At 39.5% G+C, this 18,233-nt stretch overlaps 1 protein-coding gene across 1 annotated transcript in view; it reads right to left on the bottom strand.

The window, feature by feature from the left end:
- Positions 1-15,287, bottom strand: part of phlpp2 (PH domain and leucine rich repeat protein phosphatase 2) — a 38,029-nt gene extending 22,742 nt beyond the window's left edge. Inside the window, exons 1-3 of the mRNA XM_079460165.1 lie at positions 14,993-15,287; positions 12,637-12,914; positions 8,454-8,587 (exon numbers count right to left, since the gene is read on the bottom strand). Coding sequence (XP_079316291.1) covers positions 8,454-8,587; positions 12,637-12,914; positions 14,993-15,178 — 598 coding nt within the window. The 5' untranslated portion in view covers positions 15,179-15,287. The remainder of the gene's footprint in view (positions 1-8,453; positions 8,588-12,636; positions 12,915-14,992) is intronic.
- Positions 15,288-18,233: the final 2,946 nt, after the last annotated feature.

The following is an 18,233-nucleotide window of genomic DNA, read 5'->3' as shown; positions in this document are numbered from 1 at the left end:
TCTTGAGGATGCACGAGAGACTGTCTCAAGAGAGTAGGTGCTCGCTCAAGGCTCTTTGTTGGAGCACTTCTGAGGCAAGCGGCCAGTAGAACTGGATAGAGTCTAGAAAGCTGCTTTGGAATATAAGACAGCGCTGACAGTCTGAGTGAGGAAGGATCTGTTGTCAAACCACTGAATATGTCCCGAGAGCTGTTGAAGGGAATTTCCTTGAAGTGTAAAAGTGTAGGCTTGTAGGGTGTGAGGTACCAAGACCTCCTTTCATCTAATCCCAAGCTAAAGCATCTGTGCAATGTTTGGGGATGGGAAAAATATTCAACATTGCGAAATTGATGACATCAACGGTGAGGACGTAAATGATCTGGCGCCGCAGTCATGTCATCGCTGGTGTGGAAATACAATGAAAAATGTGTTATTTGCCCATATGTTCTCAAGAAATGTCACATGGAGGAGGAGTGTCCAAAGCATTTAATACGAGGAACCTGATTCAGCACAAACAACAAAAATATAACAAAGGAAACATCTATGATATAACTTTAACTGAAAAAAGGTTAACGGTGATCAGAGAGCTTACATATCAGTTCCATAAAGCTTGAAGGATCCGAATATAAAAATGCAAATCGAAAAAGTTTTTCTGCATTACTTACTTCCTACCTCAAACATGATTTTTAATTCTACTTGTCTAAAACAACATCAAGATTATGATAGTGAACCATAACTTCATGGAGATAAATATAAAATATCATATACAGACTGAAAGTCACTAAAAATGTATATATATTGTAAGTAAACAAAAACGAATCTACTGTATATCACCCAGTCCTACAGATACATATATAAATGTATTCTTACAAATTCACCAAAGAAATCAACAAACTCACTTTGATTGAACATGTAAGAAAAATTAAATCCTCCCTAGTCAGCAGACATCTAACCGCATGCTTCTGCTCCTTCTGTCCGGTAATCTACCTCTATAACTCATTCAAATCCGTGACTAAAGAATGAATCACTCCACCACTAAAGTGCTTACGGCAAAAAAAGCGACAACACTGCCACCACAAAACATAGCACACATAGTGACCAGCAGGCCAAACCCTGAGACCATCCCGATACAAGAGCCCCCCCAAAGAAAAAGCACAAATTAAACTAAACATTTGAATAGCACATAATGAGGAAAGACAATGCTGCAGATTGTGACTGGAATAAATCCAGATAAAAAACACGTAAAACATGTCACGGTAAATGCACGGTTGATGGCTTCATTCAGCCTGAGGTCATATAATCACATGACAAGTGATTGTCCATTGAAAAAATAAAGCAGAGTACATTGTATTGTGCCAAAATGATGTCTGCTATCTATGGATGAACTAAAAAGCACTTGGAAAAAATAAACCAACAATCCTGAATCTGTGCTTAAAGAACGACAGAGGTTGGGTGATAATGCACAGAGAGGCATTAGGAGTCAACAAGGAGTCGGAGATATGCTTTCAATGCCTTAAACAAGCCCAGAGCTCAATTACAGAGAGAAATCCTTCCTAACTGCTGAAGACCAGCTTCTCTGAGAGCGGATGACAGCCGGCGGTTGTCTAAACGTACTTCAATCAGGCTCTGGATAAGAGTTTGCTGCTCGCAGCGGCTGCCAAAACAAAGATGTGGAGCATCGATATTGAAAAAGCCAAATCAAATATTTCATTTGATTTCCATAAGCGGAAATGTTTTCGATGTTTAACATTTTAGTAAAGACGATGCAAGACAAATGGCTGAATGGTCAAGTAAAAACTCTCTGGCTGAGAAAACTGCACAGTGACTCGAAATACAGCTCACGAACTATAATAATACAAAGTGCCACGTAACAAAGGTGAAAAGATTCAGTGGGAAGAGTTTAACCAGAGAAAAAATAAAGCAAATGGCAAATAAACCTCTAATACACATTCTGTTTACAAACTTGTGAACGAAAGCTTTCTACTTGTTGCTAGATCAGCATGTACCGATTTCAAAGAGCTTTGCCTCCTTCGAAGAACAAAATCATGAAATGATTTGACTCCCGCAGAGTTTAGAAATAACATCACCCGTGTAGAGAAAAGATGAATGGGTCCTTTTTTAAACATTATGATATTGCATAGATTAAGTCGGCTTGCGGGAGAGAACCTGTAGGGGAAGAAACACGAGTTCATTCAAAGCACAGCAAAACAACAGCATGACATCCTGCTAATACTAAACATATTAAACATGGCCGATATCAGTGAATGGAGTTTACCTTTGAGAAATTGGTGGCCTTTTTTATTTTAGGCCAGTCTTTGTGAAAGAGGAAAATGAATAATAAATCTGTTAATGATAAGCACAGTTCGCATGAATACACTGTAAAACGAAAACATAAGGGCAAGAACTTCATCTAACTGAGAGAACTCCATATGTCCACTCTGGTTATCATCCCCGGGTAACATCTGTTTGTATCTTTTAAAGACATTACATCATTTTACGCCGTTACATCACACGAGCAGCTCAAAGGTAACATTATTTACTCGATAAAGTCCATTATTAAATGACTAGTTATGTTACCTTACACTGCTGCTTTTAATTTATACAGATTTGGAACGACATAAAGGTGAATCATTTCTTTGGGCGGGGGATGTACAATAGCTATAAGAGTAGAAATCCGTTTGCATTGACTGAAGACGGGTCTCAGCTCGAAGGTTCTCCTTCTACTTCCTAAGCATTAGCCCTGAAACGCTAAGGCTCCCAACAAATCAATACCTCATTAGAGGCTAAATCCAGCACCATAGATGATTTATTTTTGTAAAACCACAGCGATGGCCTGCAATTCCTCCATCCAGAAGGATTTCAGTGCAAAAAGGACAGTTCCAAAGAAACACCCAACCACACCGCGTGAAACCAGTCCAGAACTCACCCCAGGGCCCAGGGCCTTCTTTTGCCTCATCGTGACTCTTAAAGGGAAAGTTCACCCAAAAATGACAGTTATGTCATCATATGCTCACCCTCATGCTGTTTTAGAATTGCTTTATTATTCCTTGTGTTTCTCGTCTTCGAATGCAGACAGAATAAAGAAAAGGGGTTGTACGTGATATAAAGGTTAAGAAATGAGAACAGAACATGTTTGGGTGTGCTATGCCTTTAAGCGCTTAGTAATGTTCACTCCCTAAGAGCGTTCTGTGGCCACAGCAGGATTTTTAAGGGGGAGGTTTGAGAAAATTAACTTATGTGTTTTCATTGAAAATAAAATACTGTAATCAAATACTCTGTAAGTAAGCCCTTCTTTGGGTAACCCAAACCCCATATGTAAAAGAACACGTTCTACTCTGAAAATGAGTAAGTACAGTACAATGCACTGTACGAATGTTGACATCTAACACAAACCAGACCAAACTGTTCTCCTAAAACATGCCGATGGTCCCAGGGCTTACCTTAAACGAGTCAGTTCCATGGCTGGACTTAAATTTTAACAGATGACCCAATACGTTCTCCTTGAAGAAACGTATGCATATGTACAAAATTAAGTATATAAAGTGAGTCGTAATGTATTCGCACTCGTCGATCAAAACCTGTAGAAGACAAAAGAAGATCTTTCGAGAAATGCCTCATTTGTGTTCATATAATGGAAGTCAATGGGGCCAATGTTGTTTGGTTTGGTTACCAGGTTTGAAATTACATTTTCATTTTCATTTTCGGGTGAACTATTACTTTAATTCCAAATTCATCATACCATTTACCCACCAACCTAGTATTTTCACCCTACTCCAGGAAATGTCTCCAAACAAACCATGTCCAAACATGGTAACACCATGGTCAGTTTTGTCAATTAAACATAGCAGCTAGGGTGAGAAAAACACGAGCCAGAGCTGTGCAAAAAAAAGATCCATTCATCATACACACCGGCCTGTGTCCAGTTAAAAAGCACCGGTGCTGAGCCTGAGCCTTGTATTTGTCCTATAAATGAACAAAAAGAGTGACTTAAACTCCTAGAGCCTGACCGGCATCTAAACCATCAGCCTGAACTCAATGAGAAGAGAACTAGCTCACTTTCTTACAGATGGCCAATGAGTCAACCAAACACCACTCCTGAATCTAAATATAATATTTGTCATTATTGGACAACGGGTTATAAGCACATCTGGCATTTTATTATATGAATGTTAAAATGAAGAATCATTTCATTTCAAATACTTTTGTCCGTAGAACACGAAAGAAGATATTGCGAAGAATGGTGGTTCCATTTGACTTGCATTGGTTTTGTGACCATATAATAGCTGTGAATGGGTACCGCCATTGTTCAGTTACCAACATTCTTTGCAATATCTTCTTTAGTGTTCTGCATAAGAAAGTCATACAGGTTTGAACTGATAAATGGGAGGTAAATGATATCCTTGGGTAAACTATCCCTTTAAAGTACATAAATAAGTGAAAATTCCCTTACATTCCCTGTTTAATTCATGACCGTGGGATCATTTCTCTCTCTTATCATTGCTGCCCATGCACTGCCACAGCGCAGATGGATCAGTATAGCAGTGACTCAGGGGTACGGACGTGCTTATTAACATCTACACATTATCACTTTATCATTCTTATAAATACACACATCACTCGTCTCTGTATTAAAACGCATTCCCATTTCCCTTCGCATCAGCATTTTAACTTCAAAAGATCAATAAATCTGCTTCGTGTATTAGTGGAAATCACCCTGGATCCCATAATACAACATTATCTCAATAAAACACAATCTGCTTTATTGACAATTCAACCGAAACGATTACATAATGATTCGCATTACTATGATACGGCATAATGGAGGGAGATGAGCTTGCCGGTGGCAGACCAACATAACACGTACATTAATGTGCCATTAAAACCAATTGCAAAGCCCATTTAAACTTATTTACTTCGTTAAATACAATCATTTTGAGAGAAGCAACATATAGAGTAAAAAAAAAAAGAGTTCACCCCAACCTATTTTCAAAGCAATGCATTTTCTTGCGCCACATACGCAATTTAAAACAATAACAGTAAAAAAAAATCAATAGCTGGCATCAGTCGATTAATGCAACGTGACAAAGCACCATAACAAAACTACCACATTGATCGTCACCCTCACCTCCAAGATGCTGGGACGGCTGTGCCAAGGTTTCAGGGCACCTCACTTTATCTGTCCCCGGAGTCACAGAGTACAAATGAGAAGGATACAGGTCGTGCGTTCAGTCTCGGCGGTTATATATCAGGGGGACGTGTGGGACTCTATGTCACAGTTACGGCCCTGACAGGACCTGAGGATGAGGAATGGCGTGTCCCAGTTTCCCTGCGGCCCTGACAGATGGGCGTTTACTCAATGCCCAGGACCAAGGGGAGCTGACTTCGACAATATTCTCTAGATTTCATTAAACTAAACTCTTAAAAATAAAGGTGCTTAACCATTTTGGTTCCACAAAGAACCATTCAAAGTCAAAGGTTCTCTCAAACCATTTTTGTCTTACCATAAAATAATAAATTTTCGCCATAAGGACGTGGCAGTTAGTGGCTACCACCACTAGGGCTGTCACGATTCGGCTAACGATTAATTGTCTATTAAAAAATTGCAATTATGGTTTAGAGGCTTTGACAATTATAACGGTTAATTACAATTCCTTTACACAATTTAAAATATATATATATATACACTGTGTATATACATCAAGCGATTAAACAATTATGTACATAACTAGTAACAATCCCTATAGAGTGACCTTAGCAAAAAATACTATCTTAACAGATAAAACTGATATACGAGTATAATGTCGTTTTGCTATATAGATGAAGCAAATCTGGTATCACTTTAATAAAACACATAAACACAAACACAGTAAAAATCTGGTACAACTCAAACGATGAAGAAATGTCATTTGAAAATAACAAGGGTGGATGTAAAATGCTGCAGATCACCCTTATTTTGAGGATTTACAATCAAAGCATTTATGTGAAAGAATTGCGATTGTGTCAAATAATTGCGACGAGACGGTTGTTTAATCATTGCGACGAGACGGTTGTTTAATCATTGCGACGAGACGGTTGTTTAATCATTGCGACGAGACGGTTGTTTAATCATTGCGACGAGACGGTTGTTTAATCATTGCGACGAGACGGTTGTTTAATCATTGCGACGAGACGGTTGTTTAATCATTGCGACGAGACGGTTGTTTAATCATTGCGACGAGACGGTTGTTTAATCATTGCGACGAGACGGTTGTTTAATAATTGCGACGAGACGGTTGTTTAATAATTGCGACGAGACGGTTGTTTAATAATTGCGACGAGACGGTTGTTTAATAATTGCGACGAGACGGTTGTTTAATAATTGCGACGAGACGGTTGTTTAATAATTGCGACGAGACGGTTGTTTAATCATTGCGACGAGACGGTTGTTTAATCATTGCGACGAGACGGTTGTTTAATCATTGCGACGAGACGGTTGTTTAATCATTGCGACGAGACGGTTGTTTAATCATTGCGACGAGACGGTTGTTTAATCATTGCGACGAGACGGTTGTTTAATCATTGCGACGAGACGGTTGTTTAATCATTGCGACGAGACGGTTGTTTAATCATTGCGACGAGACGGTTGTTTAATCATTGCGAAGAGACGGTTGTTTAATCATTGCGACGAGACGGTTGTTTAATCATTGCGACGAGACGGTTGTTTAATAATTGCGACGAGACGGTTGTTTAATCATTGCGACGAGACGGTTGTTTAATCATTGCGACGAGACGGTTGTTTAATCATTGCGACGAGACGGTTGTTTAATCATTGCGACGAGACGGTTGTTTAATCATTGCGACGAGACGGTTGTTTAATCATTGCGACGAGACTGTTGTTTAAAAATTGCGACGAGACTGTTGTTTAATAATTGCGACGAGACGGTTGTTTAATAATTGCGACGAGACGGTTGTTTAATAATTGCGACGAGACGGTTGTTTAATAATTGCGACGAGACGGTTGTTTAATAATTGCGACGAGACGGTTGTTTAATAATTGCGACGAGACGGTTGTTTAATAATTGCGACGAGACTGTTGTTTAATAATTGCGACGAGACTGTTGTTTAATCATTGCGACGAGACGGTTGTTTAATCATTGCGACGAGACGGTTGTTTAATCATTGCGACGAGACGGTTGTTTAATCATTGCGACGAGACTGTTGTTTAATAATTGCGACGAGACGGTTGTTTAATAATTGCGACGAGACTGTTGTTTAATAATTGCGACGAGACTGTTGTTTAATAATTGCGACGAGACTGTTGTTTAATAATTGCGACGAGACGGTTGTTTAATAATTGCGACGAGACGGTTGTTTAATAATTGCGACGAGACGGTTGTTTAAAAATTGCGACGAGACTGTTGTTTAATAATTGCGACGAGACGGTTGTTTAATAATTGCGACGAGACGGTTGTTTAATAATTGCGACGAGACGGTTGTTTAATAATTGCGACGAGACGGTTGTTTAATAATTGCGACGAGACGGTTGTTTAATAATTGCGACGAGACGGTTGTTTAATAATTGCGACGAGACTGTTGTTTAATAATTGCGACGAGACTGTTGTTTAATCATTGCGACGAGACGGTTGTTTAATCATTGCGACGAGACGGTTGTTTAATCATTGCGACGAGACGGTTGTTTAATCATTGCGACGAGACTGTTGTTTAATAATTGCGACGAGACGGTTGTTTAATAATTGCGACGAGACTGTTGTTTAATAATTGCGACGAGACTGTTGTTTAATAATTGCGACGAGACTGTTGTTTAATAATTGCGACGAGACGGTTGTTTAATAATTGCGACGAGACGGTTGTTTAATAATTGCGACGAGACGGTTGTTTAATAATTGCGACGAGACTGTTGTTTAATAATTGCGACGAGACCGTTGTTTAATAATTGCGACGAGACGGTTGTTTAATAATTGCGAAGAGACGGTTGTTTAATAATTGCGACGAGACGGTTGTTTAATAATTGCGACGAGACGGTTGTTTAATAATTGCGACGAGACGGTTGTTTAATCATTGTGAAAGCCCACACTACTTAAAGTAAACATTTGAAAGTTAGTTAGAAGCGAGAATCAGACGCAATCCCCTCAACGCTGTTAACGCAGACTGTTGCCTGACACTAGAACAATACATTATTTATCAGAGTCAGTGAATAAAGAAATGGGATGTACACGGAAAAGCACCAGCACCGAGTGGGCGGCAACTTTGTGCTCTTACAGTAACAGCAGACTACACCCAAACGCTACGAATAGCAGACCAAAATAGTCCACAAGCGCCGTCTCACGCAGGTATGGAACAACATCCGTGCGGACCTGCAGAATTCTGGACTTTGAACCTGGTCAATAGAGCCAATATTGAGAACAAAGTCTGCAGAGAGAACACACTATGGCACACAGAGGACTGGACCGCTTCCCCACGAGACACAAACTCACCGCTGTAGAAGCGAATCATGCAGCTGAGGTCCGAGTTGGCCGCTTCTTGTTGGACCCGGAGCGGGTCATCGTAACCCATAGCAGTCAGGTAGTCATAGACCATCTGAAGAGGACGTTCAGAAGCGTCCAACCTCCTATAGAGAGAGAAAGAGCGAGATTTGATTTCAAAAAACCTTTATTACAATACACCAATATATATATGCTGTTAGATCGCAGGTGAGGTTCTCCGTCTGGTTTATTTCTTTATTAATACCGCAGGAAAGCAAATGTTTGCAGTATGATAACCTCTATGCCGTCAAACCGATATGCCGTTACAATATCACACTTTAAAACACTGAATCAATTCAAACTTTACAAGGTCATTGTTTTATTATAATTCAATTATACTGTATATCTAAGATGTTTAACAGCATTACTAAACGCTAGGGATGTAACAGTATTATTGATATCGTGTTATCGCAATAGCAAGATTGTCTCAATATTATCGTGGTCACATGACTGTATGAAACATTAGGTCTTCCGGGCCTAACATACTGTAGAGAATGTTAGAAAGAACAACAGATGTTATCTTTGACAAGGGCCATCTGGTGCAACTATTTTATTTTATAAAAGGGATTTTTAGGTCATTTGACCTATCTCATTCTACAATGATAAGAGGGTGTGATATGTTATGATTAGAGGAAAAAGAAAAGCGAATGCTTATGGCACATTTCCAAGTCATCATTTGTCATTTTAAATATTGCAATAACGATTATACCGTGGACTTTAAACCGAGGTTTATATCGAACAGCGAGATTTTGATATTGTTACATCCCTACTAAAAACTGCTTGTTAAACACCCCATAAAGCTGTTTTTCTGTGTCTTTGGTGTGCTATAAATTGCCCTTGAAGAGCTACAGTGAGATTAAGATTTATAATTCATGCAAAAAGTGCTTCTATAGGGTTTTGGGCCTATTTACTTTTTGGGTCATTTCCACAATGATAAATGGACGGCACCCACATGCCATTTGCCAAGTGATGACACTACTTAAAACATATAAATGAATGAATGAATGAACTCAATTTATAATTGATAATAAATGAACATACAGTATTTAGTATATACAGTATATTCATATTAAGACACAATTCAAATACTCATACACATGATCCTGTGCAAGTATCACACAGGTGTTTCGATTTAAGATCAGACTCCTGACGTCCTCCAGCAGTTCCTCCCCCAGGCACTTGGTCTTCTTCCAAAAAGGCAGACAGATAATACATCCCCATCCACAGGGATCACATCTACTCCGGCTCAGGATCTCCAGAGTCATTAACCATTATAAAAGATTGCCGGATCATAACGTCAGTCTCATAACAACCGACAAAATTCCCCTTAAACCAAGCAATAATCAAGTCTTCCTGACTGACATGACGGCATTCCCTCTTTTATTAAAACATCCCGACCTCGTAATCATCCATCACCGGCTCATCTCTCCGCCCGATTAAATCGTCATCTCGTCCTAATCCTGTTAATGGCTCCTCGTGGCGTTCTGAAGCAGGCCTGAGGCACGACCTGGTGCCGTCAAGCACACGGCCGCCCCGACCGACACGCATTCTAGTATGTGGACCTGTCAGTAGACCTCCTGTTAAACCCGGGCTAGGGCCCTGCTCCTTGAAGGTAAAAGAACGGCACGCACATCGCCAGGTGTTCATGTGAGCCGGCCCTAATGTGCTCCTCACAGCTAATTCAGCTTAGCTCCCTGGCGTAACCCCGGCTCAGGGCTGGACTGACTCCTGCAAAATAATGTGATTTCAGCCATCTCTGCTTCAGCACAGTCATTCCCAGAAGGGCACAGAGAGGGGAAACCATGACTTGCTTCCCTTAGATTGAAAGGCACACCTTTTCACAAACCACAGACACAGCAGGGTGTGCACGGGAAAAGAGCCTTTTGTGCTCAAACACACAGCAGAAACACAAATTGAAGAGATTGTTCAATCAAAAATAACAACTCTGTCATCATCTATTCTCCCTTATGTCATCCAAAACCCGTGAGTCCTACCCCTGCGGAACACAAAAGGAGATATTTCGAGAGATGACTCTGTGGTTACTTACAGTGTCAATGAGGGTCAATGTTGTTTGGTTACCAACATTCTTTAAAATAACCCCTATTGTGTTCTGCAGAGCACGATGAGCACATGAGGATGAATAAATGATGAACATTTTAATTACGGGGTGAACTTTCCCTTTAAGGGCGGAAAACAGCAGCATACTGTATTATTCGGTTTTATTGCTTCTTGTGTCATTTGTCTACTTCGGACATGAATGATGCTTGTTTAGCAAAGCGTACTAAAGATTATAGAGACTGGGGAGAGGCAGTGCGTAACCACCGAACAACCACTCTGAATATTCTAGAAACCTCACAGGACACCCTAACAACTGCACAGCAACAAACCAACAATCACATTTGCAACACACTTACAAACGCTCACACTACTTTAGCAAGCAGATTGAAGCATCCTGGCAACCATCCACAACACTCTAGCACAGCCCAGAGCCATTGAGAGAGAGAGTTGAGTCAACTCCATTTTTTTCACAACAATGGCGGTTCATGGAGGCTCTCGATGGTTCCCGGAAGTTACTAGTAACGTCTGGAGCTGTGGCTAAACAGACTTATTTAGACAAACTTTTAACCCATTTAAAGACGTTAGTCGTTTAATGAATAAAAAAAGGAAAGAAATAAAGCATTTAAAGAGAAAACGTAACTCTGAAGGCTCCATGAATCAAGTGTATTAAATCCCTAAAGTTAAAAAAACAGAACAGTAAGACATTTTCTAGTGCTAGTGTTCAGGTATTTTATATTAAATATTTTTAGTTATGTTCGTTATGTCAAAAAGGTTGACGCACTATGGCTGTGACTTTAACAGTTAAGAAAAAAATCACTTGCGTGTTCTTCAGAAGTTCATGTACAACACACACACACACAACTTGTGTGCTTTACATCAAATCAAAGTCAGCGGGAGTCGACTCGATATCACACATCCTCCTGAGATTTAGTTTAGCACAAATGTTTTCAACCATATCTGCGGAGAGAAAACTAGTGATCAAAGTTTAGCGATGTGTTTTCACATCAAGCAAAAACCCTGAGAAATGAACGTCTCTTTGAAACATACATAGAGTCTCCTTTCAACCGAGATGCTACGTCTTAGTAACTATCTGTAAAGATGCTATCTCTTGGCCACTGTTTGCAATAGTATTATAACCCTTGCAGTACATCACTCTCACTCTCTGTCACAATGCAACGTGTGTTTTAACCGAGCATCTACAGTGCACTACAATTACTTACATTTACATTTAGCAGACTCTTTTATCCAAAGCGACTTACAAAGAGTTCGGGGAGAAATAAGCAGTATGTCATAAAAGAGCAATAGTACATTAGGTGCTAATACAAAGTTACTAGTTTCAACAAAAGCCAGACCACTATCTGTTGAGACAAGAGGGTTAGTGTACTTCTTTTTAATGCATTTATGCATCTGGCAGACTTAAAGTGCCTTTGAGAGAATACATTTTTATTGGTATATGTGTGTCAAATCGAAGCGACAACCTTTGTGCTGCTAATGCAATGCTTAAAGGAGCATGTTTGGAACATTCTGTACGTACATTAAGAAAACCTGAATAGATCTGAAAAAACTAACTACATTTTAAGTAAAATTAAAGAAAGTTTAATCCTAAGCGAGTGCTTCTCAAAATGGTGAAAACACAAAAAAATATATATACACATGTTTGGTAAATCAATATGATAAAAAAATGACATCATCAATGACATCACCATAGCTCTATAACAATGGTAATTTATCCTGATACTGTATATTGCGACACCCCTACTAATAATAAAGTGATGCAATTCTAAATGGCATCCCCAAGCTAATGTTCAAGTGATTCTGAGGTTTTATGAATATTTATGATATCAAGAGTTGCAAATCAATTACAAAAACGAAAACGCTCTCCTTTAACCTACTTGCATGCAGTAACCTTTAACCGCTGTAAAATCCACATTCTCCTTTCTGATAAACACATACACACTAACTGTATGCATCTAGATTCTAGATTGTTCCCTAGTCTGTGCCTGATAAAGCGTATTATCGACTCCCTGTCTAGCCAGAAAATTACAGTTAGGTGAACACATCTACGTGTGCGTGTTACCTGATTAGATCTCCGTGCAGCTGCAGATAGAGACCCTGTACATCTCTCTGAGCACACAGCTCCTCTACAGTGGTGTTGGTGGAGCAGAGCACCAGTTTCAGGTCCGGCTGGGCTGTGGAGGAGGTCTGGGGTCCCGACGGTGGGGCCTGGGGCTCCGAGGCCCCGTAGAGACACACGCAGCCTCTCTGAGCATCGCCCTTCAGCCAGTCCCGCTCGCGAGAGCCAAACCTCGTCTTCCGGTTCACGCAACCTCGACTGCCGTTCCGCTTCATGTTACGCTGAGGACGAGAATCTAGATTAGATGCTGCTTCATCACATGGAATAAATATACGTCAGTCGTGTGTTGTAGCCAGATGAGAAATGATGACGTAGAATAAGAAAAATCTTATGAAGTATTCTCAGACCCAAATCTGGATGGAAGGAAGTCATGCCTTGGTAACCACAAGTTGGTGACTGTTGGCCGCTCCACCCAGTAACACCAGGCGCTGTTTTGGGTTACAGTGAATACCCAAATACTTACTTGGGGCACAAACGCCCTGGAAAATAGTGTGAATCGGGCACACTTCGGAGATGACACAAGGACACGAGTCAACCAGGATTCCTTAAGAGGCTCTGCCCACCTATTGTAAGGCACCATACACACCACTGGCCAGCTGGTTATTGGCGCGTATACGTATTATAAATGTGTTTTTTGTTTCAGGAAAAAATATTGTGATTCCTTAAGAGGCTCTTTCATTAACAATATGCTAGATGAACTTACAATAAACAATATTATATAAACTAACAAAAAACAACATGTTTTTTTTTACACTTTATAATTCTATTAACATTACTCTCATAATGTTAAAGTCAACTAATACATATAAAAAAAATCTAAGCACAATTAACTAAATAGACAAACTATGAACATACGTTCCATGAACAACATCTATTAAACAGCATTTAGTAGTTTTGGTTTATGCTAGCTATTGCATTAACTACCTTGTACCATGTTCTTTTTGAATACTTGATTCTGATTGGCTGGAAGGTGCATTAAACCGTTTAATGCACGGGTAGTTCCAGTCAGTTTGAAATTAACTGGTGAAAATAGCCGCCTGTCAAAATTTTGCCTCTACATCGTGCATTATAATGATTTAACGCACGGCTAGCCGTGGATTATTCCTTACCTAAAAAATAACGCATCCAAAAGATTAAATAAAAAATATATATACATTTTGATGAACATTGGTAACCAAACAACATCGGCCACTATTGACTTTCACTGTATAACCACAAACCACTGAGACTCAATATATCTTCTTCTGCAGAAGAAAGAAAGTCATGCAGGTTCGTACTGACAATCTTTTGTGTAAATGATTAATAACGTACCGCTTAGATGAATAAGACCTTATTGAAAGTGTAAACATGTTTTAACTTCATCACCGACTCTACATTGCTAACCTCTGTCAACACATACTTCAAAGTTCAGAAATGCGATTACCAACCAAAATTTCATTTACGGCTCTATAGCTATTTATGTAACACGGCAATAATAATGATTATAAAAGTTTATCAGATCTACAGATCATCGCTGACTCCTTCCCACATGCTCCACCAAACAGAGATATGACTTTTTTCCCAGAACTTCTCCATGTAGATTTATCTTATAGTATTGCCATTTTTAGGCGATCACACTGGATCTGAAAGCGGGATATGTGGGTACGGATGAAATATCATAACAGTAAGCATGCAGTAATCTAATTTTAGGACGGAAACCCCACGTAACCTCAGCAAGGAAACCGTGCTTATGGGATCAAATGACATTTCATTTCGTTCCGATTCTCAAGGCCTGAAGTATTTCCTGGAGGCGTTTTATGTGAGGGTTTATAGTGAAGATAATATCACGGGTATCACATTGTGATACACCTATCAGAGAAAGACATAAAAACACACCCTGAATACACTGAGAGGGCCATTCAGATTTAATTCCCATACAATCCCCGATCACACAAAACAGCAGAAATGTTTCCAATGGTTTCCATTACAAATACCATTTTGAATCAGCTTTTCCATCAGAACCATTACACAAATGTCTTTATGCAAGATGGATTTAATGAACCCAGTAGACATACCACTGACAGTCCCCATTAAAACCAATACAATTCTCATCACAAGGATTTCTGTCATGGTTCCTATTGGGTTTCTTTCATTTCTGAGCATCATTTCAGTTCCCACAAACACTCGCAAGAAGTCCCAAAAGGTGTCTCGAGACACAAGCAGCGCATAAGAAACTGTGTTCATACAAATAACCGCTGATGCGCTTTCACGCGCACTTTGGCCCTAATCCCGACGTTTCAAACGCGGACACGCACCGTACCTTTAAAACGCGTATCCCCGTCCCCGCTCGCGCTGCCGGTGCGGGGGCTCGGTCACATCCCGCTTCACGGAGCGCCGGGTTCGGCGTCGCTCCGCCGCCCGCCCGGCCGTCCTCCGCACCAGCCTCGTTTTGACGCTCCGCGTCGGCGCTCCGGAGCGCCCGCTCCGTGTTTTTCTCGTCCTTCATCGCGCCTACATCTGATGCCTTTCAGTGGAGAAATCCAGCCGTGCGATGGCAACGGACGGCAGTTAAATTCCAGTGCAGGAGGCGGTGGAAAGAGCCCATTCTGATTTGACGAGACGCCATAATGTGAGCGAAGCGCACGGCTGTCAAATCAACTCAATCAATAAACATGAGGAGAGGCGTGGCTAGGTATTATTCATCGAACCACGCCCATTTATGCACTTCCGGTTAGTCATTATTCATGAGCAGGTGATTCGAAGGATCCGTTTTTTTATTTAGAAAGAGCTTTAGTTTAATTTCCCACTCTGTTTACCTTTGTATTTAGTCATCGTATTAACTTTGTATAAAGTATAAAATATGATTAAAATAATATTGGAAAGATTCAGCTGTCTTCCTTAAACGTATTCCTACTTGTGAGCCTATCGTTGTATACTGTGTAATGGTTGACTCCCTTATTTTCTCTACTTTGGATAAAAACGTTATCAATACATAAATGTTTATAATAATTAATGGAATAAAATATAAGAGAAAATATGAACCAACAATCACGGATCCTTATAAACACATCAATTAAACTTCCTTCATAGTGAAATAACAATGCATTTTAGATAAAGGCGTCTGCCAAAATGGAGAAATGTAAATGTCATGATTTTTCTTTAGATCAAAACCGTCTTATCAGAAATGGTTGATCTCTGTCACCCTCGCTGAAGCGATTGTGCAACATGTGCGTGTTAAACTTTAAACTCAACATAAATGTTGTGACGCACTATAAATCAGTCCCCAAGTGTTTTTTAGTCATCAAACAATGACTATTTTATAAATGACATAATCATAGTTTATTTAAGATGCTACAGATATTTCCAGATTGTAAAATGACTTTGAAAAGCACAAACATTTATGAAGGCCTGTTGTTTACTAAAATGGTATTTTGGCACAAACATGTTTGTAAGGGGTGGGCACTCTCGGTGCAAATGGAAAATTGCATAGAGATGCGATAAAACACATTTGCAGTATCAACATTTGTGCAATAACTGATAAAGCTGGACAAATCGTTTGCTTTTATCTATGACAACAATGAATCACTAATCCCGTATAGCAAAAAATATGAACACCCACAAGAAAACACTGCTTGCACTAATGGTTTACCAGCCAAAAATATGAATCTATTTCAGCCTACATTGGTCTAGGCGTAAGGGTGTGTTCTTACATAAACAGAAACACAGTTAAGGTTTATTAAGTGTGTATTATGTCTTTGGTTCCCATTACAAACACCTCTGCATTTTCAAAGTTTCAACACAAGAGGGTGGTATTAGATCACACTGGATTAAAGGGATAGTCGTCACATAAATGAAAATGTTGTCATCATTCACATTCATGTATGACTCTTTCTTAGTGTAACCCTTATGAAGATTATACAATAGAAGTCAATATATGATGTGTTCATAAAATAGAAGTCAATGATGGCCAGTGTTTGGTTTCCAACATTCTTCAAAATATCTCGTCTCACGCAGAAAGTCATACAGGTTTGAAATGATTTTTGGGGGAACTATCCCTGTCCCTTTAAATTGGATCTTCGGTGATCCCGAGATATTTTTATAACAAATTAAACACGTCTTAAGATAAGATAACATAACAGAAGAGCATCAAGTTTAATGTTTATTATTTGCTCATTTCTCCAACCCAAAGACAATAATACACAGCATAAGTCTAAAATATCCCATGTTGACAATTTCGAATTATATTCAGTCCAGCTCACACTTGAGGACATGGGACTGCGATCAAGTTCAACATGTCAAAATCATCGTGGAAAAGTCAGCAGTCCTCCCCAACTGCACGAGTTCAGATGCGGTTGTAACAGCAGGTGTAAAATATCTGAAGGGGAGAACATGTATAGATACACTTGAAAAACAACCGATACCTTGTAGATTACAAAGGGATTTCGTCGGAGATCATGATCCAAGCACTTGATACAGTATGGTCAAATAACTACATCCAAACTTGCTTAAATACCCCGGACTAACCTCCACAGAAAAAAAAAATCTGAATTTTGAATGAATATTAATTTGAAGAATCAACAGTATATTTCCAAATGTACAAAGGTTTGTGCATGTATCGCAAGGTATGGTGAACAGTGGAATTTGAAGAATTTGAACTTAGCTTGCATTACCTCAGGAAGTTCACATAAAGAGTAGAAATGAGAATATTTACATGGTTTGTTTAGCATGCAGCTGAAAAAAAAATTATCGTTTGGTGTTGGGAATTTGCTGAGAGGTGGCTACCCAACAATGCCTTCAGCGGTTCTGCTCTCTTCAAGATACAAACATCATTGCCTGACAAACTAGTTTACAAAGCAGCAGATTCCAAAAGTTGCTCTGTATTTTAAGAGATGTCTAAACTTTTTACCATTTACCATTGATGTAACCTCAAAAACACAAGCAGCCATTTTAGGGACCACTCTCACATTCAGCTGGAGACTTTCGGTGAGAAAACCATGTCACACTTCCCAGAGTTAGATAATTCCCCATAGCACATATCTTTACAGCATTATTGATCGTAAATGAGAAAAGAGAATATTGGTTTATGTTGACGTTGAGTCAAAACCACATGGGGCGTATCAGTAGAAGTGACATCTGAGAAAACTCAGAATACTTTAAAGTGTGTTATAACATTAAAGCTTTCCTGAATGAAAATGATGCGGGAAAATCAGTACATACATTTCCTTTGTTGCAGGCCACCATATTAGAAGACATTACATAGCTCTTTTAAAAGTCAGACAGCTGTGTAAATCGCTTCTGCAATCCCCCATCCATCTACGCACAGCAAACATCATCTTCCATTCGAGATTCAATTATAGCCCCTAACTAAACATCATAGGTCTTCAAATGGGACTTTTATTTGATTTGATCCTTTTGATGCGTTTTACAGTTATATACAATATACAGGCAGCACATAGTACATTTTCTTTCCAACAAACAATCAGACAGGTAAGTTGTTAAATTAGACTATGTTCGGAGGGGAGATCTTCAAACCATACACTGTGCAGACGTTTCGGAGAATG

Source organism: Barbatula barbatula (assembly GCF_947034865.1).
Source record: "Barbatula barbatula genome assembly, chromosome: 1".
Classification (NCBI taxonomy): domain Eukaryota; kingdom Metazoa; phylum Chordata; class Actinopteri; order Cypriniformes; family Nemacheilidae; genus Barbatula; species Barbatula barbatula.
This window is presented reverse-complemented; position numbering and strand designations above follow the sequence as displayed.